Source organism: Ictalurus furcatus, chromosome 17 (assembly GCF_023375685.1).
Source record: "Ictalurus furcatus strain D&B chromosome 17, Billie_1.0, whole genome shotgun sequence".
In the NCBI taxonomy this organism is placed as follows: Eukaryota; Metazoa; Chordata; class Actinopteri; order Siluriformes; family Ictaluridae; genus Ictalurus; species Ictalurus furcatus.
The window spans coordinates 22,087,473-22,110,074 of NC_071271.1; the positions used below are offsets into that span (position 1 = coordinate 22,087,473).

Here is a 22,602-nt window from a genome sequence, read left to right on the forward strand (position 1 = left end):
TTAGTGTTTGGGTTTTAAAGTGTTGGTGTTCAATTGAGAGTGTTAGTGTTTGGGTTTTAAGGTGTTTGTTGGTGTTTAATTGAGAGTGTTAGTGTTTGGGTTTTAAGGTGTTTGTTGGTGTTTAATTGATGACAGTAGTGTTGTTGATGCTGTGTTGAGAATGGAGAGTGTTAGTGTTTGTGTTTTAAAGTGTTGGTGTTTAATTGAGAGTGTTAGTGTTTGTGTTTTAAAGTGTTGGTGTTTAATTGAGAGTGTTAGTGTTTGTGTTTTAAAGTGTTGGTGTTTAATTGAGAGTGTTAGTGTTTGTGTTTTAAAGTGTTGGTGTTTAATTGAGAGTGTTAGTGTTTGTGTTTTAAAGTGTTGGTGTTTAATTGAGAGTGTTAGTGTTTGTGTTTTAAAGTGTTGGTGTTTAATTGAGAGTGTTAGTGTTTGGGTTTTAAAGTGTTGGTGTTTAATTGAGAGTGTTAGTGTTTGGGTTTTAAAGTGTTGGTGTTTAATTGAAATTTTAGTGTTTGGGTTTTAAAGTGTTGGTGTTTAATTGAGAGTGTTAGTGTTTGGGTTTTAAGGTGTTTGTTGGTGTTTAATTGAGAGTGTTAGTGTTTGGGTTTTAAGGTGTTTGTTGGTGTTTAATTGAGAGTGTTAGTGTTTGGGTTTTAAAGTGTTGGTGTTTAATTGAGAGTGTTAGTGTTTGGGTTTTAAGGTGTTTGTTGGTGTTTAATTGAGAGTGTTAGTGTTTGGGTTTTAAGGTGTTTGTTGGTGTTTAATTGAGAGTGTTAGTGTTTGGGTTTTAAGGTGTTTGTTGGTGTTTAATTGAGAGTGTTAGTGTTTGTGTTTTAAAGTGTTGGTGTTTAATTGAGAGTGTTAGTGTTTGGGTTTTAAAGTGTTGGTGTTTAATTGAGAGTGTTAGTGTTTGGGTTTTAAAGTGTTGGTGTTTAATTGAGAGTGTTAGTGTTTGGGTTTTAAAGTGTTGGTGTTCAATTGAGAGTGTTAGTGTTTGGGTTTTAAGGTGTTTGTTGGTGTTTAATTGAGAGTGTTAGTGTTTGGGTTTTAAAGTGTTGGTGTTTAATTGAGAGTGTTAGTGTTTGGGTTTTAAGGTGTTTGTTGGTGTTTAATTGAGAGTGTTAGTGTTTGGGTTTTAAAGTGTTGGTGTTTAATTGAGAGTGTTAGTGTTTGGGTTTTAAAGTGTTGGTGTTCAATTGAGAGTGTTAGTGTTTGGGTTTTAAGGTGTTTGTTGGTGTTTAATTGAGAGTGTTAGTGTTTGGGTTTTATAGTGTTGGTGTTTCATTGAGAGTGTTAGTGTTTGGGTTTTAATGTGTTTGTTGGTGTTTCATTGAGAGTGTTAGTGTTTGGGTTTTAAAGTGTTTGTTGGTGTTTAATTGAGTGTGTTAGTGTTTGGGTTTTAAGGTGTTTGTTGGTGTTTAATTGAGAGTGTTAGTGTTTGGGTTTTAAAGTGTTGGTGTTTAATTGAGAGTGTTAGTGTTTGGGTTTTAAAGTGTTGGTGTTCAATTGAGAGTGTTAGTGTTTGGGTTTTAAGGTGTTTGTTGGTGTTTAATTGAGAGTGTTAGTGTTTGGGTTTTATAGTGTTGGTGTTTCATTGAGAGTGTTAGTGTTTGGGTTTTAAAGTGTTGGTGTTTCATCGAGAGTGTTAGTGTTTGGGTTTTAAAGTGTTGGTGTTTAATTGAGAGTGTTAGTGTTTGGGTTTTAAGGTGTTTGTTGGTGTTTAATTGAGAGTGTTAGTGTTTGGGTTTTAAGGTGTTTGTTGGTGTTTAATTGAGAGTGTTAGTGTTTGGGTTTTAAAGTGTTGGTGTTTAATTGAGAGTGTTAGTGTTTGGGTTTTAAGGTGTTTGTTGGTGTTTAATTGAGAGTGTTAGTGTTTGGGTTTTAAGGTGTTTGTTGGTGTTTAATTGAGAGTGTTAGTGTTTGGGTTTTATAGTGTTGGTGTTTCATTGAGAGTGTTAGTGTTTGGGTTTTAATGTGTTTGTTGGTGTTTCATTGAGAGTGTTAGTGTTTGGGTTTTAAAGTGTTTGTTGGTGTTTAATTGAGTGTGTTAGTGTTTGGGTTTTAAGGTGTTTGTTGGTGTTTAATTGAGAGTGTTAGTGTTTGGGTTTTAAAGTGTTGGTGTTTAATTGAGAGTGTTAGTGTTTGGGTTTTAAAGTGTTGGTGTTCAATTGAGAGTGTTAGTGTTTGGGTTTTAAGGTGTTTGTTGGTGTTTAATTGAGAGTGTTAGTGTTTGGGTTTTATAGTGTTGGTGTTTCATTGAGAGTGTTAGTGTTTGGGTTTTAAAGTGTTGGTGTTTCATCGAGAGTGTTAGTGTTTGGGTTTTAAAGTGTTGGTGTTTAATTGAGAGTGTTAGTGTTTGGGTTTTAAGGTGTTTGTTGGTGTTTAATTGAGAGTGTTAGTGTTTGGGTTTTAAGGTGTTTGTTGGTGTTTAATTGATGATGGTAATGTTGTTGATGCTGTGTTGAGAATGGAGAGTGTTAGTGTTTGGGTTTTAAGGTGTTTGTTGGTGTTTCATTGAGAGTGTTAGTGTTTGGGTTTTAAGGTGTTTGTTGGTGTTTCATTGAGAATGTGATTGCTGAGACTGTATTTTTGATGAAAAGTGTTGTTTTTCTGGAGTTTGATGGCGATTTAAGATGTTTGTTGGCGTTTCATTGAGAACGCTGGCGTTTGTGTGTGTGCGTATGCGTATGCGTGTGTTTCAGGTTCGAGATCCGTGATGACCACACTCTGAAGCTGAAGAGGCTGAGCTCGGCCGACGCCGGCTCCTACACCTGCCTGGCTGAGAACATGATGGGGAAGGCAGAAGCCACAGCCACCCTCACCGTCCACGGTGAGAACTCCACCATCTTTAAAAGTTAATTTCATTTTAAACGACTGCACTAAAGTAAATGCAGTCGGCGCCATAATTATTGGCACCTTCCTTAAAAATGAAATTCAGTCATGCCTACTGGGTCGTATCTCATCCTCCTGAAGGGTGTCGATAATTCTCGAGTAGGCTGCTGGTTTATGAACGGATAATCACGTTACTGAGAGAGGTTTGACGTGTGTCATTCCTGTAACATCTGCTTCTCTAATGAAGATAAACAATAAGATGTTTTGTGAGTCTCGTTTCTCCCACATGACTTCATGGCTTTGGTTTTAACTCTGCTCCGGCTCCTCTGAGGAAGAGATAATGGGATAAGCTCAGTGTGCATGCTCTGATTGGAACAGGAAGTGGAGTGTAAGCGTCCATCGGGAGGTTCGTCCAAGAGCACTAAAGCCCTGAGGGGTTGACTTCCGCTAAATTTCTGATACCATCAGCCTGGGAACAGAAGTTGAGGAACTGAGAAATAGAACAGCGAGAGGAATCGTCTTTTGTGACTAATAAACGCCGACGAAAAAAATAAATTCGTATCTCAGTGCTAGCGTTCGAATATCAAGGAAGATTAAAAAGCCACATACTTATGCACTGGCTACATGATTTAATATAATATAGAAGAACCACTCTTGACACAAAGAACATCTCCTGAAGTTTTTCGTAACTGCCAAAACTTTATTACATCGGGATCGATGTGTAAATCATCACTATTGCACTCCACAGTAAACATTGAGCTCAGTGAAGTGTGAGTATTTCACGCTCACGTCGGCCGAGGCGTCGCGGAACAACGACGGCATTGTGCCTTTACTCCCTCGAGCAATTTCTCTTTTCCTCTCCAGCTCCGGTTACGAGGCTTTCCTACACGCCACAATCAGCGGATTATTGTTCTACGTGTCTGTAAACGATGGGTATGAACTTAGAAAAGACGTCGACTCGGATCCCCCGTCGGCTGAACACGCCTGAGGCGGAGATCCTGTTCAAGAAACGATGCGTGTCGTGGATTATTTTGGGTCGGGAGAGAAATACTCAGCTGGAAATGGACTGCAGATACACCCTAATACGTGTGTGGATGAACGGCTCGGAATAAAAAATTAGCCGTGAAGAGATAATGCAGGGTTACGAACGAGGCCTTCCTCTTCTGGTAATTTAGTCGATAGAACTGATGTATTTGCGGAAAGCTCGAGTCCCGTGAGCGGCCGTGTTAATGGGGCTTGTACAGGAAGGGGAGAAGGGGAACGTTTTGGAGAGGCCTCGCCAAAAAAACACCGGAGAATGCCGCTGATTTACGTCTCCGTCGCAGATCTATCAATCTATCGTCATAGATCTTGCGTAGCGTCCTTACAAACGGACGATGGCGATAAATCCAGTGCGAGAATGCTAGGAGATTAAATAAGAGATTAGAAAACGATTAAGTAGCTTGCGAGATTTAAATCGTTACGTCGCTGAATGTTGGACGAACTCCAGACAATGTGGTGTAAAAGGCGTGAAATGAAAATAAGACTTGTATGTTGTTATACCACAGCGATCTTGAATTCTCATATCTGATTGGATTGTGTTATTTAACGCCGGAAAAGAGATCGTCGTTGATGTGGTGAAACTTTCTGTACTTTTATTTAACTAACATTTATGGAAGGAGTCTCCAGTGTCAGTGCTTCGTAACAGTCAGAAAGTAAAACTACAAATGGAAGTTTTCCGACATCTTCGGAGAATTTTACGCTTTCTCTATTTATTTTTTTTGCCTTATTAACTTATATAGAAATGTTCCACATCATTAAATGTGACTATAAACAGATAAAAAAAACAAAAAAAAAAACAAGACATACTGTATCATTGTTTAATTATTTAAAATAATACATCGCTGTGGTATAAGAGGAATAAAACATGTGCTGTTATAGGAAACGAATCAACTTCAGGGTGGTGACATTGACTCCACTTCTTCACGCGACAGTGTCGTTGATTATTTATCTTTAACAGCACACCCCTCCCCCGCAAGTGTTTTATTCCTTACTCATTTTATACTGTATATATTTTTTACGTCTTGTGTGTTTCCTGTATGCATCATTGTACTGTTTAATGAAATCATTTCATTTTGCCTCACGACAATTACGATTTATTTACTCATCTATCACATGTGTTCTGTTTTTTCTTTTTTTCTTTTCCTATCTTTTTTCCTCTTTCAGTTATGTCTGGTAAGTGCCATCGCAATGCCATCATCCGTCACCCTATATCACTGCCCTGACAGCAACAGGAAGTTGTCAGAAGCACCATCCATCCACCTTCCATCCTCCCACCAATCAGCACACTTGTCTCGGTTGTCATCGGCAACAGTGACAGCGCTCATATGCTTGGGTAAAAAAAAAACAAACAAAAACAAAACAAGCCCAAACGCTAGTTCCAAGCATTCAAGGTAATGTTTTCAAAGAAAATTGCCTCGTTTTGTTGCACAGAAGCTCCACGTCTTTGTAAATTCTCATCTTTGGTCACTCAGAGCTCTGGAGTAAGGGGGATTGACAGGCCTGAGATTGCTTTAGGGTTCAATTGTGGCTTTTGGCTGTAAAGGGAAACCCGTTGCGGTCGATATTCGAGGTGGGGGATATAGCTGCTGTCACGTTTTATTTTATTAGCATAGCGAGGGCGGGGGGGCGGTGAGGAGAGAGGCTCGTGAATGCTTATCGGCGTTCGTGGAGCACCGTGAGCACTGCGACGGAGTTTGTCATTAAGATGCATGAAAAGTCGGCGTCTCAAGCCCACCTGCCACCTTCACATCGGGACAGATGGCCCAAATTTATCCCCTGTTCCAATGGAAATGTTATCGCTCCGTGCCCTTGCCTATGCAAATGAAGCGACTGGGAGTGTCGCAGCAGCTTTCGTTTCATTTACATTTGTTTTACACCCCCACCACATCCCCTTAATTTAAAAAGAAAAAAAAAAAAAAAAGGGTAGACTGATTTTCTCTTTAATCAGCCTCTACAGCGAAAAGCCAAAACTCCTGAGCATGTACCATGTGTGGTACAGAGTAAAGGTGTAGGTTTTTGGCAGACAACTAATCATTCAGCTTTTAATAAGGCATGGTAGGCATGGTAACCATAGTAACAGCAGCGCTTAGCATGAAAGCTTCACACGAAAACAGAACCTATTCAACCATGAATGTTTGACCACGTTTGTCATGTACAATTTCAATTTCAGCATAATATAAACAGGTGTTTTAAAGATTTAGCTGCTAGTTAATTAGCGCACTCATTATCGCTAACTGCGCTAGCAAAAGGGGGTCACATGCTAGCTAGCTATTCTATGGTGATTTAATAGAGATTTAATCTGAGAACGATTAATAACACTTTTGTGTACTGTACCACAGCGCTGTCGGATTCATGAATCTGATTGGTCAGAGGGTGTTGAGTAATTTTCTATAACAGCAGCGCTGACAGTAGTGCAGCTACAAATCACAGTTAATGATTAACAACGATTAATAAACATTGTAATCATTAGCAAATTGCTGAGGTATAAAAGGAATAAAACACTCCAGGACGTGCTGTTGAAGGAAAATAATCAACTTCACGGTGGTGACGTTAACTCCGCTTCGTCGTTGATTGTCTTCCTAGAACAGCATGACCTGAAGTGTTTTATTGTCCTTCCAGTCATGGTGTGAAGACCTTAATGGTGTGTTATCACACTTCCTGCATGATCAGTGATTAACATGTACTCTCTCTCTCACACACACTTCAGTGCCTCCGGTGTTTGCGGTGCGGCCGAGGAACCAGGTGGTCGGGTTAGGACGCACCGTGACTTTTCAGTGCGAGGCAACGGGAAGCCCGCAGCCAGCCATCTTCTGGCAAAGAGAGGGGAGTCAGGTGAGAGAGAAATCCCAGCCGATCCACTGCAAATTAAAGGAGTTATTTGTAAAAGTTAGCACCCCCTTTTTGCCTTGTTCCAAAGACAACACTGACCAACCTTCCCATTTCTGTAACTGACCACACCCCCTCTGTGAAGGTGCATATGCCGAGTTACCTTTAAAGGAAAAGGGGTGGAGCTAAGCTATCTCTTTATTATGGGAGAAGTGTCTCATTATTATTATTATTATTATTATTATTATTATAAAACATCTCTTTGCTGTGAAAAATCATTATTAGAAGAATCTTGTTTTTAAAGGAAGTTAGTTTGTAGTAAGTTAGTAAGTAAGTTAGTAGAAAAGCATCTCATTTTTACAGGAAGACCGTCTCATTATTAGGAGAAATGTATCTCATTTTACAAGAAAAACATCTCATTAGTAGAAAAGTATCTTGTTTTTACAAGAACGTCTCATTATTAGGAGAAATATCTCGTTACCACAAGTAGAACATCTCATTAGTAGGAAAGTATCTCGTTTTCATAAGAAGAACATGTTATTAGGAGAAATATCTCCGTTTTACAAGAAGAATGTTTCATTATTAGTAGAAAAGTGTTAAGAAAAGCATTTCATTTCTGCAGGCATCTTGTTATTATGATGAACGTATCATATTGTTAGAGAAGCATCTCGTTATTAGAAGGCAGCTCGTTATTACATGAAAGGCATCTCGTCATCAAAAACAGCACATCTCGTTATTACGAGAAAGACATATCATTATTATTATTATTATTATGATAAAAGCATCTTATTATGTGAAAAGCATCTCGTTATTACGAGATAAACACCTTGTTATTAGAAACCGTCTCATTATTGTGAGAAAAACATTTAATGTTTGAGAGAGAAACATCTCGTTATTATTAGAAGAACGATTAGTATGTGTAATATTTATTATAGTTATTAGAAAGTGTCTTGTTATTGGAAAAAGCACCTCATTATTATTATAATATCATTTTATTGTTATTAAAAAATGTTTCATGATTACGAGAAAAGTATCTTGTTGGTATGAGGAAAACATCTTGTTATGAGAAAAGTATCTCGTTATTATGTGAAAAATATCTCGTTATTACAAGCAAAGCGTCTCGTTAAAAAACACCCTGGTATTAGAAACCGTCTCATTATTATGCGATGAACATCTTATTACTATTACAGTATTAAGCATCTCATTATGTAGTTGTTAGAAAGGGTCTTGTTACAAAAGCATCTAATTATTACGAGAAAAACATTTGATTGTTCTGAGAAAAACGTCTCGTCATTCCGAGAAAAGTTTCTTGTTGTTATAAAATAAATAAATAAATAAATAAATAAAAAATCGCTGTTTTTACAAAGAATCTCCTTTATTTCAAGGATTTTTTTTTGTTCCTGGATTTTTTATTTATTTATTGTTTGCTTGCTTTAACGGTAGCTCACTTCCATATGAAAATGACGTCGTTTTCGAGCATAACTGTCAGGATTCCACATAATCACGAGACATTTTACATTGTAAGAACGCTATACTTATGAAAACGTCTTATTTTCTAACAATTTGCTAATAACAAGATGCTGACGGGGATTTATTTTTCTTGCGTGGTTTTCATATAGCATAGCCTTTTAGCCTTTTTAGCAAATTGTATTTACATCCACAATTCCTAGTTATGCTTGCCAAAATATCCCATCTTTTTTTTTTTTTTTCTTTTTTCCGCATTATTAATAAGCCATGTTCGCCAGCTAATACTGAGACAGATCTGCTTTCACTCCAAACATCTTTATTTCCTGATGATTTATCGCGGTTTGGTAATAAGTGCATAGCACGGCCCCTCTCACGCTGTGAGACAGATTTATGAATCCTGCACTGTTACAGCTCCAGCTGTGCTTATTAAGCACACCTACAGTTCTGGGGGAGGAACCACACACACATACACACACACACACACACACACACACACACACACACACGCATGCTTGGACTGTCGGAAATACGACTGGACCGTGTTCCAAACCGAGCAGCTTCACTTCAGACATCGGTGTCCGGTGCTTTTGTTGTTGCTTTTTTGTTTTTTTTTCCCTTAGTAAAATTCCGTTACAGTTCTCTCCTCAACTTCATTCTCCGCTGCAGAACCTGCTGTTCTCCTCTCAGCCTCCTCAGTCCTCCAGCCGCTTCTCCGTCTCTCAGACTGGTGATCTGACCATCACTGGAGTGGAGCGCGGAGACAGCGGTTACTACAGCTGCCAGGCGCTCAACATCGCAGGAAGCGTGATCACTAAAGCTCTGCTGGAGGTCACTGATAGTAAGAAACACACACACACGCACGCACACACACACACACGTGCGCACAAACATTTAAAAAATAAAAAAAACCCACACACATTAAAAACAGTGTATTAGGGTTGCTGACAGACGCAAGAGAAAAGTGTCCGTCGAAAACGGAGGAGAAATCTACAACGCTGTATTAATTGTACAAAAAATTAAATAAATAATTTAATAAATTAAATGAATCCCGTCCTCCGGTTTTCTCAGTTTGTACCCGCACGCAATATTTCCCATGGATATTTGAAACCAAGTTTAATAGATGTTACTATGCAACCAGTAGTAAGAATGCCTACTGGCGACTTCCTAGTACAGTGACTGGCGATTTGCAGCGATAAAAACTCACTGTACTGGATGTGTAAACATAGCTACTTATATTACTTGGCAGTTTTTATTCTTTTCACACCACAAGGGGGCGCCTGCGACTGGATACGAGTGATACGTAAAGCTTTCACTAAATGATGCTTGCTTTTTAACACATCTGATTTAAAAAAAAAAAAAAAAAAAAAACATGGCAAGTTTTTTCACTTATACTACTTACACCAAGATCGCCACCTAGTGGACGGATGACCTGAGCAGCTTTGCAACATTTCTGTCATTCAGTTAGTGAGAAATAGAAAACTTTTTCCTGAGCCAGGCAGCCATAAAAACTTTTCTTCTCTCCCCAGAACTACAGTTACAATTACAGTGTCCGGGTAATTACACTATTTATTGCTGTTTCATGTCAGTAATAAAAAAAATCTATTTTTTGCACTTTGCAGTAAGCTTAAAGACATAACCGCTAATAAAGCTAGCAATACCAAAACATTTTTTTTTTTTTTTGCTCATTTATGTTCGCTCATGTTTATACAGTGCATAAACGTTGATTTAATAGTTGTAATTAAATTGATTGATTATCTCAGCAGTTGGTGTTTACGCTCGTGTTTTAATCTCCTGTTTTAAACTCGGCACATGCATTAGAGCACGTGTCAGAGCGTGCACTTGTATGTGCATGTGCGTGAGAGAACATTCTCCGGCACGTTGTTTATACGTTTTACAAAGAGCCCGGCACTCGGAATGTCGGCGCTATTAATCGCATTTCTTTCGCCTGCCGTCGCTTGGCTACTGCTGCTGAGAGAATCGAAAATTGCTTCCAGTTGAAAAAATTAGCTCCCCTCACTCGTTCACTCTCTCTCTCTTTCAATTTATATTCAATTCCAAGCTCATGAATGTGTTGATTTTCTCTTTCTCTCTCTCTGTCTGATTTAGTTATTTCAGACCGGCCTCCGCCTGTTATCCGTCAGGGACCCACCAATCACACGGTGCCTGTCGATGGTACGGTGGTTCTGGGATGCAAGGTGCTGGGAACGCCTCCACCCACCATCCTGTGGAAGAAAGACGGAGTCCTGGTGTCCACTCATGACTCCCGGTTCAAGCAGCTGGACTCGGGCGCTCTGCAGATCCGCTACGCCAAGGTACGACACCGAGAACATCGCTGAGCAGTACACGACGAGACACCAGCACATCCACAGTCATCAAGTGGGACGGAATGTTATCATTGTCCGATATTAAATACCAGTGACGCACCGAATGGAATGAATCTGAATTGAAAAAACTACAAGGCAAATAAAATGATCACACTTTTACTGAAATGAACACGTGCAAACAGAAACGATATTAAATATATTATTCTTCGTTCGGCTCTGTAACGATCAAATTTAACAGAGTCGTTTTTTGTCCAATTATCCAAATAAGGTAAAGTTCTAGGAAGCTATTACGATATGCAAAACAGCAGTCGAGTAATGAACATGGCCTCTGTTCTGTTTATGTAAACGTATTTCCACATGAATTAAAGATTAACAGCAGCAATGGAACTAAAACCATCCTCAAACGGTAAACAACAACAACAGATGTAGCCTGAAGTCAAGCAGAAAGTTTTGCAGCACTACACAAATTTTGATGTAATTGCTATACACATGGCAAATTGGCCTGCTTTCTATTTAAGCCAAAGTGGCAGGTTTTTCTTTGAGAGCAAGAGTTGCCCAGTTTTCTGGCAGGAGAGACGGTTCTTCTTCTCATCAAGAACATGAGATGCTGCACTGAATAGTCTCTCAGTCTCTGAGGTGGTGCTCGGGGTGGATAAATACCCTCGTGCAGGTATTTTCCGCAAGCAATGGAGTGCGTAGCTGTGCTTGTCGTGGCACTGCAGTGGATCGGGGCGCTTTCCTGTAGAATCTCGACAAACGTGTCAGGAACTGAGGGAGTTTGCGCTTCATCGCTTGTTTCTCTGGCAGACTTTGCTCTGTGCTGCGTGTCGATCTTTCAGCAGATGTATTCATCAGCAAAGTGCAAAGTAATGTACTTTAAATCACAGATCTAGTAATGTTGCAATGCAACGATAATAAGCACCGAGCACTGAGGGGAGGGGCGTCGGTGCATCCCTATTAAATAAATCTCCTTTACGCTCTCAGGTTTGTGCGAGTCTTTAACTCAGACCACGGGATTTCAACACTGGATTCAAATCCGGAGACTCACTGAGTCGCAAAACGTTTCTTTCACCATTTATGTGTTGGTGTACGCATTTCCACTGGGCCAAGGTCAAAGGTCATTTTTAATGTGGTTTATATTAAAAATGTCATCTGTTCTGACATGTTAGTCAGAACAGATGTGAGAGAGAGAGAGAGAGAGAGAGATTGGGACAGAGAGAGAAAGAATGTGGGAGACAGAAAGACAGGCAGAGAGATAGAAAGAGAGAGGGAGAGAGCGACAGAGCTAAAGAGAGAGGGATAGAGACAGACAAGGAGAGCCAGAGAGATAGAAAGAGAAACGTAGAGAGAGAGAGACGTAGAGAGAAAGACGTAGAGAGAGATATAGAAAGGGATGTAGAGAGGGACGTAGAGAGAGAGAGAGAGATATAGAGAGGGACATAGAGAGAGACGTAGAGAGAGGGATGTAGAGAGAGAGACGTAGAGAGAGATGTAGAGAGGGACGTAGAGAGAGAGAGACATAGAGAGGTCTGTAGAGAGGGACATAGAGAGAGAGATGTAGAGAGAGACGTAGAGAGAGAGATGTAGAGAGAGATATAGAGAGGGACGTAGGGAGAGAGGTATGGAGAGGGCTGTAGAGAGGGACATAGAGAGAGAGATGTAGAGAAGGATGTAGAGAGAGATATAGAGAAGGACGTAGAGAGAGATATAGAGAGGGATGTAGAGAGAGAGACATGGAGAGAGAGATAGAGAGGGACATAGACAGAGGGTGTGTTGTTTACTTAGAATCTTGAAATGAATTGTGATTCATTTCTGTGAAACATTCAGAATAATGTCTGACTGTAATATAAATGAGAAAAGTGTGAAATACAGCTGCCAATGAAGACGCTACTGACAGTAGCAGGAGTTTTTGTAGTAGAATTAGTGGTGAAAAAAAGGTTTTGGAAAAGTATGAATGGTGAGAATCTCAGGAACATGAAGAGGAACATGCCCATGCTCACTGAGACTTATCCTACACTGAGACTTACTGAGAGTTATCCTACACTGAGACTTACTGAGACTTGTCCTACACTGAGACTTACTGAGAGTTATCCTACACTGAGACATACTGAGAGTTATCCTACACTGAGACTTACTGAGACATACTGAGACTTATCCTACACTGAGACTTACTGAGAGTTATCCTACACTGAGACTTACTGAGACATACTGAGACTTATCCTACACTGAGACTTACTGAGAGTTATCCTACACTGAGACTTACTGAGAGTTATCCTACACTGAGACTTACTGAGAGTTATCCTACACTGAGACTTACTGAGAGTTATCCTACACTGAGACTTACTGAGACATACTGAGACTTATCCTACACTGAGACTTACTGAGAGTTATCCTACACTGAGACATACTGAGACATACTGAGACTTATCCTACACTGAGACTTACTGAGAGTTATCCTACACTGAGACATACTGAGACATACTGAGACTTATCCTACACTGAGACTTACTGAGAGTTATCCTACACTGAGACTTACTGAGAGTTATCCTACACTGAGACTTACTGAGACTTGTCCTACACTGAGACTTACTGAGAGTTGTCCTACACTGAGACTTACTGAGACTTGTCCTACACTGAGACATACTGAGAGTTGTCCTACACTGAGACTTGTCCTACACTGACACTTACTGAGACTTGTCCTACACTGACACTTACTGAGACTTGTCCTACACTGACACTTACTGAGACTTGTCCTACACTGACACTTACTGAGAGTTGTCCTACACTGAGACTTACTGAGACTTGTCCTACACTGACACTTACTGAGAGTTGTCCTACACTGAGACTTGTCCTACACTGACACTTACTGAGACTTGTCCTACACTGACACTTACTGAGACTTGTCCTACACTGACACTTACTGAGACTTGTCCTACACTGACACTTACTGAGAGTTGTCCTACACTGATACTTACTGAGACTTGTCCTACACTGACACTTACTGAGAGTTGTCCTACACTGAGACTTGTCCTACACTGACACTTACTGACACTTGTCCTACACTGACACTTACTGAGAGTTATTCTACACTGAGACTTACTGAGAGTTGTCCTACACTGAGACTTGTCCTACACTGACACTTACTGAGACTTGTCCTACACTGACACTTACTGAGACTTGTCCTACACTGACACTTACTGAGAGTTGTCCTACACTGATACTTACTGAGACTTGTCCTACACTGACACTTACTGAGAGTTGTCCTACACTGAGACTTGTCCTACACTGACACTTACTGAGACTTGTCCTACACTGACACTTACTGAGAGTTGTTCTACACTGAGACTTGTCCTACACTGACACTTACTGAGACTTGTCCTACACTGACACTTACTGAGAGTTGTTCTACACTGAGACTTACTGAGAGTTGTCCTACACTGAGACTTACTGAGACTTGTCCTACACTGAGACTTGTCCTACACTGACACTTGCTGAGAGTTGTCCTACACTGAGACTTGTCCTACACTGACACTTACTGAGAGTTGTCCTACACTGAGAGTTGTTCTACACTGAGACTTACTGAGAGTTGTCCTACACTGAGACTTATCCTACACTGAGACTTACTGAGACTTGTCCTACACTGAGACTTGTCCTACACTGAGACTTGTCCTACACTGAGACATACTGAGACTTGTCCTACACTGAGACTTGTCCTACACTGACACTTACTGAGACTTGTCCTACACTGACACTTACTGAGAGTTGTTCTACACTGAGACTTACTGAGAGTTGTCCTACACTGAGACTTGTCCTATACTGAGACTTACTGAGACTTATCCTACACTGAGACTTACTGAGAGTTACCCTACACTGAGACTTACTGAGACTTGTCCTACACTGAGACTTGTCCTACACTGAGACATACTGAGACTTGTCCTACACTGAGACTTGTCCTACACTGAGACTTGTCCTACACTGAGAGTTGTCCTACACTGAGACTTGTCCTACACTGACACTTACTGAGACTTGTCCTACACTGACACTTACTGAGAGTTGTCCTACACTGAGACTTACTGAGAGTTGTCCTACACTGAGACTTACTGAGAGTTATCCTACACTGAGACTTACTGAGACTTATCCTACACTGAGACTTACAGAGAGTTACCCTACACTGAGACTTACTGAGACTTGTCCTACACTGAGAGTTGTCCTACACTGACACTTACTGAGACTTGTCCTACACTGAGAGTTGTCCTACACTGACACTTACTGAGAGTTGTCCTACACTGAGACTTGTCCTACACTGAGACTTACTGAGACTTGTCCTACACTGAGACTTGTCCTACACTGAGACTTTACGCCTGTTCTGATCTTTTATGCTTTAAATTATTACATATAAAATAAAATTGAACTAGAAGTAGGAAGTAGAGGTCCCATTTTTTTTGTTTCCATGTCTGCTCGCTCCCTCCCTCGTCCCCAATTAGTGAGAGCTGAATATCCTGTCTTTTGCCTCAGTTTCCTAGTGTGTGTGTGTGTGTGTTTGAGAGAGTGTGTGTGTGTTGAGCCATGGAGAGGGAGTTTTTCCTGATAGAATCAGAATTAATTGTCTGATGACTGAATTGTTATTGAGACAAAAGACCCAGTCGGATGGTGACAGTGTAACAGTTGTGACATTGCAACACTTTTTATTTTATTTTTTTTTTTTTTTTACAGATGTTACTCTCTGATTTTATTTCTGTCAATAGGCTTCACTTATCAAGCTAGATACGAATAGATTTATTCATAAATAAGTGTGAGTAAGTGTGTACAAAAGAACTCTAGTATTCAGAAAAATACTATAAATTTGAAAGGAAAAAAAAAACTTTATCTCCTTCTCATGTCTTCACGTAGCTATAAGTTGTAAACAAAAACCAGATGGAAGATTTAGTGCTCACTTATTATTACTGATATTATGATATTATGAAATACTTTTACTGGCATAGAAGTGAGTCAAAATAAGCTCCACTTCAGCCTTTCAGCCTTTACCCTGATTGTTCATTTCGTGCCCCTAGCTCTCAGAGCACCTGACCTTGTATGGAGTTTTGTGGGCGTCATAAAATGCATATGAGCTGTGTCAGGAAAGGACGAGCGATCCACATACACACACGAGTACAGTGAAAATCAGCATTTCCAAAACGTTTGTAAATCCAGCAGAAAATTTTTGTTTGTTTTGAATTGCACACACATTTACACACAACTTCACTACAGTAATGATAAATGAGGTCCAATGTCTGTTTTTTTTCTTCCTCTACTCCTGAGAAAATTTCAGCCTGAAGTCTTCACTAAGCTCGAGGATGGTCTGATCATTTTACTGTCACTCAGATAGACATATCTGCCATTTTACAAGCACATGTTGCCTCTTGCATTGTTAAGTCAGGGAAAAAAAAGCTGTATAGATAAATATTTTCACTCGTTCGCTCTTTTTGTTTTTGTTTGTTTGACTTAGTTTGGAGACATGGGTGTGTATACATGTGTAGCTTCCAGTCCCAGCGGAGAAGCATCATGGAAGGCCTACCTGGAAGTTCAAGGTTGTAAAGCACACACACGCACACACACTTAGGATGAGTGGATGGCGAGAGAGTGAAGGGAAATGAAAGATGAATGACTCTGTAATCTCCTACCTTCATATGAGACTGACATTATAATAACTCAAGGTGACAGTAACAGAGAGAGAGAGAGAGACTTTCCTGTTCTCTTTTTATCATTTCCATCTTTTCTTTGCCTCCTGTTTCAGAGTTTGGTATTGGAGTCCAGCCTGGACGACCCACCGACCCCAACCTGATCCCCAGCGCTCCCTCCAAACCCGAGGTCACTGATGTCACTCGCACCACCGTGTCTCTGTCCTGGAAGCCTGACCTCCACTCCGGAGCCACGCCCACATCGTACATCATCGAGGCCTTCAGGTAGCAGGAACCTCAGCTCTAATCGCTACTTATGCTAAGAAATTATCATTTGATTGATCGTTTTTAATTTACATTATTTGCTGCTGTGTATTTTTTTTTTTAAGTCCTGATAAAAGCCGGTTCAGTTCAAAGGGAAAGGGTACGAGAAGGCTAAAAACGTTCGAGAGACACCGAAGCAAGATGCAGTAGATACAAGCAGAACAACTGCAGCGTTTCCTTAGCAAAAAGAAGAAGCAAAAATAACAGACTGCCTGCTGATTAAACACTAATCACTCTTGACACTTATCTTGCTATTCTGTTAATGCCACTTTTCACCAACTACAGCAAGCTAACATTACAAAAACCACAACACCATGACAACTCATAATCGTTAGACTTGTGTTCTACCTCGCCAGAGAAGCAAACGACGAAATGAAACAGAGCAATCAGTCGTTGTAACAAACATGAAATGTCCATTTACAGTATAAGCACTAGCAGTAGTCATGATCGGGGTCCAAGCACTTATTTACACACAAATCCCAGCTGCGATTTCTTCTGGTTTGTTGATCAGCTTTCTTTTAACAATGAATATCGTTTAAGTTTTTTTATATTCGATATTTCATGCTTAAACAAAAAAAAAAAAATCATAATTAGTCCGGGATTGGGGTTCGACTCCCACCTCCACCCTGAGTGCGCGGAGCTTGCATGTTCTCCCCGTGTTTCGGGGGTTTCCTCTGGGTACTCCGGTTTCCTCCAACAGTCCAAAGATATGCGCAGTAGGCTGATTGGCATTTCCAAATTGTCCATAGTGTGCGAAATGTGTGTGCAGTTGTGCCCTGCAATGTGTTGGCACCCCATCCAGGGGTGTCCCCCACCTTGAGTTCCGTGTTATAGACCCCTGTGTGGGATAAGCGGTATGGAAAATGGATGGATGGATGGATGGATTCCAGATTTGCTGTGTAGCTGAAGTCAAGGACTTATTGGGAAACAATTTGCAACTGTAATAGGTTTCATGGTTGGGAGATTCTGTAGTGTAAAAGACTGGCCTATAGCGCAGGCTATCAGCAGGCCGGTGAGTGAGGTTTTTCACGCTGGAGTAGCAGTCAGTGCAGATTCCTGCCAGTTTGTGTGTGTAAAATATTAATTTAAAAAAAAAGAGAAACAGTCAGAGCTTGGACCGCTGTTTATGCAGTTTAATTTCTGAAATAAACTGTAAAAAAAAAAGCACAGCGTTTTGAACCTGCAGTGTTTGATGGGATCACTGTTTCGTAATTGTGTTAAGTGTCCAGTGTTGTGTTTCCTGCAGTCATGCATCAGGCAGTAGCTGGCACACTCTAGCAGAACATGTGAGGACTGAGAACTATGTGTTGAAAGGCCTGAAGCCCAGCGCTGTCTACCTGTTCCTGGTCCGAGCGGCTAACGCATACGGACTGAGTGACCCGAGTCCCATCAGCGATGCCATAAAAACCCAGGGTGAGCTATACAACCTTGTTAGTGAGCAATGATCATGCGAATATACTGTATTCGTCAATAAAAATCAGTCTTTAAGGGGTTATGAGTAGACAAACTCTTTTTGTGTCTTTGTGCGTGTGTATGTGTGTGTGTGCAGAAATTCCTCCAACCAGTCAGGGAGTGGAGCACGGGCAGATCCAGAGGGAGCTCGGGGACGTTGTCATCCACCTCCACAATCCAACCATCCTTTCCTCCTCCTCCATCCGTGTGCAGTGGACAGTAAGAACCTTCTCTTCATTTTTGCTACACTGATCATCTCTGATCTCATCTTCTCTGGAAGTTCACACCACCCGCATCACTGAAACGGCTTTATGCTGAATGCTAATTGGCATTGGGCGTATCTATCGTTAGTTTACTGCCGGTTTCACTGATCGCGCCAGACTAATGAGATATGCACACTGGCTAGCTTCAGAACGAATATAAAACGACCCACTTGATCAGAGATCGTCTTCCTGCTATAAAATACAATTCTGGATGGAAGTCTTTCCATGTCTATCAGTAGATCACTGTGTGACGTGTGAAACAAAAGTGAAACGAAAACATTTCTGCCACCTTTTGGCTAAATCAAACACTTGAAACTCGTAGCAACAGAGAGAGTCTCACGAGCTGTACAGGAACAAATATGTGGAACCATAAAAACACAAATAACATGGCAGGGGTGGCACCACTACTCCAAAAGTAGTAGGGGGGTGGGGTTAAAAATGTTATGATTTTAATGATATTTAATCAAATTTGAGCTATTAATAATGAATTAAAGAAGATCAGAGTAGATTGTTTCGATCTCACATGCTTCGTTTTACATTTTACTCCACAGGCAGATAGCAACAACAAAAAATTTGTCCGAAGACATAAGATCGAAGCCATGTTTACGTGCCTCAGTAGGCTGCTTGCCGCTGTAGTAACTGTCTGTTTCGCTAAACATTTTTCCCACAAGCCTTACTTACTTTATTTGAAGGGCGTCATTTGAGAAATGTTCCTGTAATTGGTTCAGAATATAGAATATGCGCATATGTCGCTTAAAATATTGAAACGTTAGCGATACCAATTCAGCACATACGATCGTGAAGTGCCAGTTAGCACCGAAGTCAGGTTAACCCTTTATTGCTCATAGGAGATCCCCTTTAGGTGAAATGCCCCACCCCTCAGCTGAAATGGACATTTTTGATTGGTTTTTCAACTGAGTCAGACCTGCCTGTTATAGCCTGAAGTGCTGGGTCACTTAGTGCTGCCCTAGTAGTTTAAAAAGTGCTGGCTCAAATGTCCCGTTGCTCTGGCAGCCCTGAAACATGGGTTTCTCAGTTATGTGAAAATGAGAAATGTACCACAACTACTCCAATTGTTAGCTGCTCATTTGCATAAAGTGTAATCCACTTCAGTTAACAGAGAAGCGTTTGCCTTGTTGGCAGGAGATTGCAATCTGACGATGACCAGGAGCCAAGAGAGTAAACGTTGGCTGTGCTCTCAGGGTGGGAGGGGCATACGCGCTCTCTCCCGTCAATCACAGTGGTCTGTGAGTTCACGTATGTGGAAGAGGGCAGATAGCACTTAGCAGGTAGTGTTAGCCTTCACCCTCCCCGGTTGGTAGCTGTCGTGTGATAGGATGGGAATGGCGCAAGGGAGAAAATGCGTAAGATAATTACATGGGTGGAGAAAATCTTACCAGTTAAGGAATCTGATCCAACGTTCCAACACTGGAGTGATAAAGTAGCCTGTGATTCCAGTTACCTGAAGGTTCTTCCATACAGCTAGTAAAAAGTAGTACCATCTCAAAAGCTTGATATATAAATATTATGACTCAAGAATTCATGAAAGCATCAATTTACAGAGTTCTATTATGAATTAACTAGGCGTGAATGTGTTTTCTGTACATTTCTCAGTAGAGTATTCCTTTAACCGACACATCTGCCATCTACCTCAATTCCACCCACGAACCCTGTGTAGAGTCTGTGATTGTAGTTTATGTTTTCGAACCTGCAATAAATTTGCAGTGTGCTGGAAATGTGCTGGAAATGTGCTTAATGTGCCGTGAGCGCCTCTCCTCCAGCCAGGCCGGTGTTCGTAGTAAAATGCACACATACGTCGTTTCGTGTCGGGATTTTGGACCCTTCGCACTTTTTTGAGTGCTTAATGAATTGCAGCTGAGACGACAGGTTTTATTGGCTTGGATCAAGCGAGCACTATGGTCTTTACAAGGCTGCACAGTTCTCTGTATTAGAACCATATGGAGGAGATCCCATTCTTGTCTTTCCACAAAAAAAAACAAAAACGCTCCAGGGCTTCTGAATCATGTCACAAGAAAGCCCCAGAATCGATAAGTGAAATATGAACGTTGCAAGTCCTTGTACTTAATAGGGACAGATGTAGGAGAATCATAGCCTGAAGATGTTTCACTGTTCCAACAAGAACTTGGTCATAATCTTGTGATTTCCCAGAAATATACGAAGCAAAGACCTAGCCATAATCTGCTGCTCTATAGTATGCTAATTTATGCTGAAGTCTTGAGCTGAGTTCTCGTGTTTGCGGTTAGCACAAAGAGCTCAAGATCCTGCTGGAAACAAGCTCAAGAGATTATCTGCTAAGAGATAGCTTCAGGCCACCAGAAGTCTGGGAGACAGAGTTGGAAGTGTGGGATTTCCTCAGACGATCAAGGGTTTCCATGTCTTTCTTCACAATATGTCTTTCCCTGGCGTGAGATCATTGCGCTCTTTACGGAAAGTTCAGCCTGTCCATCTCAAAACCAGAAGGACAGAGCTTCAGTAATGAGAACCGTTAGTTCCAGCTATGACGCAGTGACACATAAAAAATGTAATTACTTTACCACCCACACTGCATGCTAGTCACCAAAACCCTGGTTTGAAGAGCACTTTTTAAATAATTTAATAATTCACCAAGAAATCCAGAAAATACAAATCAGGAATGGCACCAACACCACCACAATAGAACACATTTGCATATTGAAATCTGATATATTATGATGTAATAACACTTTTCTATGTTTAGATGCTCATGTTTTGGATTAGTACTTTGACCAAACTTGACATTAATGATCAAAAACTTACATTTACATTTATTCACTTAGCAGACGCTTTATCCAAAGTGACTTACAAATGAGAAATCTTGTTTGTTTTCCATAATCTACTCTATATTAATGTGCTTACCTGGCTAGCGCATTATTACATTATGTTAGCTACCACTTCTATGCTTTGTCAGTTAGTTTTCCATGCAACCAAAACATGGACTGAATAGCAAACTGGAACTTTACTGCAGCTAGCTACCAAATCTATGATTTGTCCACTCCTAATTCAGTTCGCATATCACCGGTTGATTAAGCTGTCCTGTGAGGTTGTTGATTAAATTTGCTGCACCGTTGTTGATTAGACATCCTGTAACATTTTTATTAGCCGTACTGTAACTCTGTTGATTAGCTGTTCTGTAACATTGTTGATGAGACATACTGTAAGGTTCTTGATTAGCCGCGCTGTAATGGTGTTGATTCGCTTTGCTGTAACATTGTTCAGTAGCTATACTGTAACATTCTTACTTTAGCCATGCTGTAATGTTGTTGATTAGCCGTGCTGTAACACTCTCAAGTTAATTAGCTGTAATATAAAGTTGCTCGCTAGCAGTGCTGTAATGTTTTTGATCCTATGTGCTGTAATGTTGTTGATCAGCTGTAACATTGTTGATCCTATGCGCTGTAACGTTGTTGATTAGCTGTAACATTGTTGATCCTATGTGCTGTAATGTTGTAGATTAGCTGTAACATTGTTGATCCTATGCACTGTAACATTTTTGATTAGCTGAAACATTGTTGATCCTATGCGCTGTAACATTGTTGATTAGCTGAAACAATGTTGATTAGCTCTAACATTGTTTATCCTATGCGCTGTAACATTGTTGATTAGCTGCAACATTGTTTATCCTATGCACTATAACATTGTTGATTAGCTGTAACATTGTTGATCCTTTGCACTGTAATAATGTTGATTAGCTGTAACATTGTTGATCCTTTGCACTGTAATAATGTTGATTAGCTGTAACATTGTTGATCCTATGCATTGTGTCATTGTTGATTAGCTGTAACGTTGTTGATTAGCTGTAACATTGTTGATCAGCTGCAACATTGTTGATTAGCTGTAACATTGTTCATTAGCTGTGCTGTAAAATTGTTGATTCTATGTACAACATTGTTGATTAGACATACTGTAACATTATCGATTAGCCGTACCGTAACGTTGTTGCGTTGTGTGTGTATGCAGGTGGAGCAGCAGTCCCAGTACATGCAGGGCTATAAGGTGATGTACCGCGTGTCGTCAGACTCAGGGCAGACGCGGAGCGACTGGGCCGTGTTTGAGGTCAGGAGTCCTGCCGAGTACACGGCCGTGATCTCTCAGCTCCGCAAAGGCACCACCTATGAGTTCAAAATACGACCCTTCTTCAACGAGTTCCAGGGCACGGACAGCGACGTCAAAGTGGGCAAGACGCTGGAGGAAGGTGAGGACTTCCTGTTTCTGAGACGATCACTCTCTTAGCAACGAATGAAAATTCTATCACACCTGCGCTGTGCGTATCATCACACTGGCTTTCTCACGGATTCCTTTAATCCACTGTACGCTGAATTGTACTTCAGCTGTAGCTTTTTTTTTTTTGAGCACTCAAGAGCCAGAAGTGTGTGAAAC

General features: G+C 40.6%; 1 protein-coding gene across 3 annotated transcripts in view; it reads left to right on the plus strand.

Annotated features, from left to right (window-relative positions):
• Nucleotides 1-22,602, plus strand: part of robo1 (roundabout, axon guidance receptor, homolog 1 (Drosophila)) — a 172,610-nt gene that overhangs the window by 117,376 nt on the left and 32,632 nt on the right. For 2 of the 3 annotated variants that reach the window (XM_053647346.1, XM_053647345.1), the window contains exons 1-7: nucleotides 8,095-9,004; nucleotides 10,273-10,478; nucleotides 15,976-16,057; nucleotides 16,264-16,432; nucleotides 17,718-17,884; nucleotides 18,021-18,142; nucleotides 22,183-22,417. In XM_053647346.1, the coding sequence (XP_053503321.1) occupies nucleotides 8,557-9,004; nucleotides 10,273-10,478; nucleotides 15,976-16,057; nucleotides 16,264-16,432; nucleotides 17,718-17,884; nucleotides 18,021-18,142; nucleotides 22,183-22,417 (1,429 nt within the window). In that variant the 5' untranslated portion in view covers nucleotides 8,095-8,556. Of the gene's footprint in view, nucleotides 1-2,702; nucleotides 2,831-5,037; nucleotides 5,047-6,580; nucleotides 6,706-8,094; nucleotides 9,005-10,272; nucleotides 10,479-15,975; nucleotides 16,058-16,263; nucleotides 16,433-17,717; nucleotides 17,885-18,020; nucleotides 18,143-22,182; nucleotides 22,418-22,602 lie in introns of those variants that run through there. The other variant, XM_053647347.1, reaches the window with a different exon arrangement.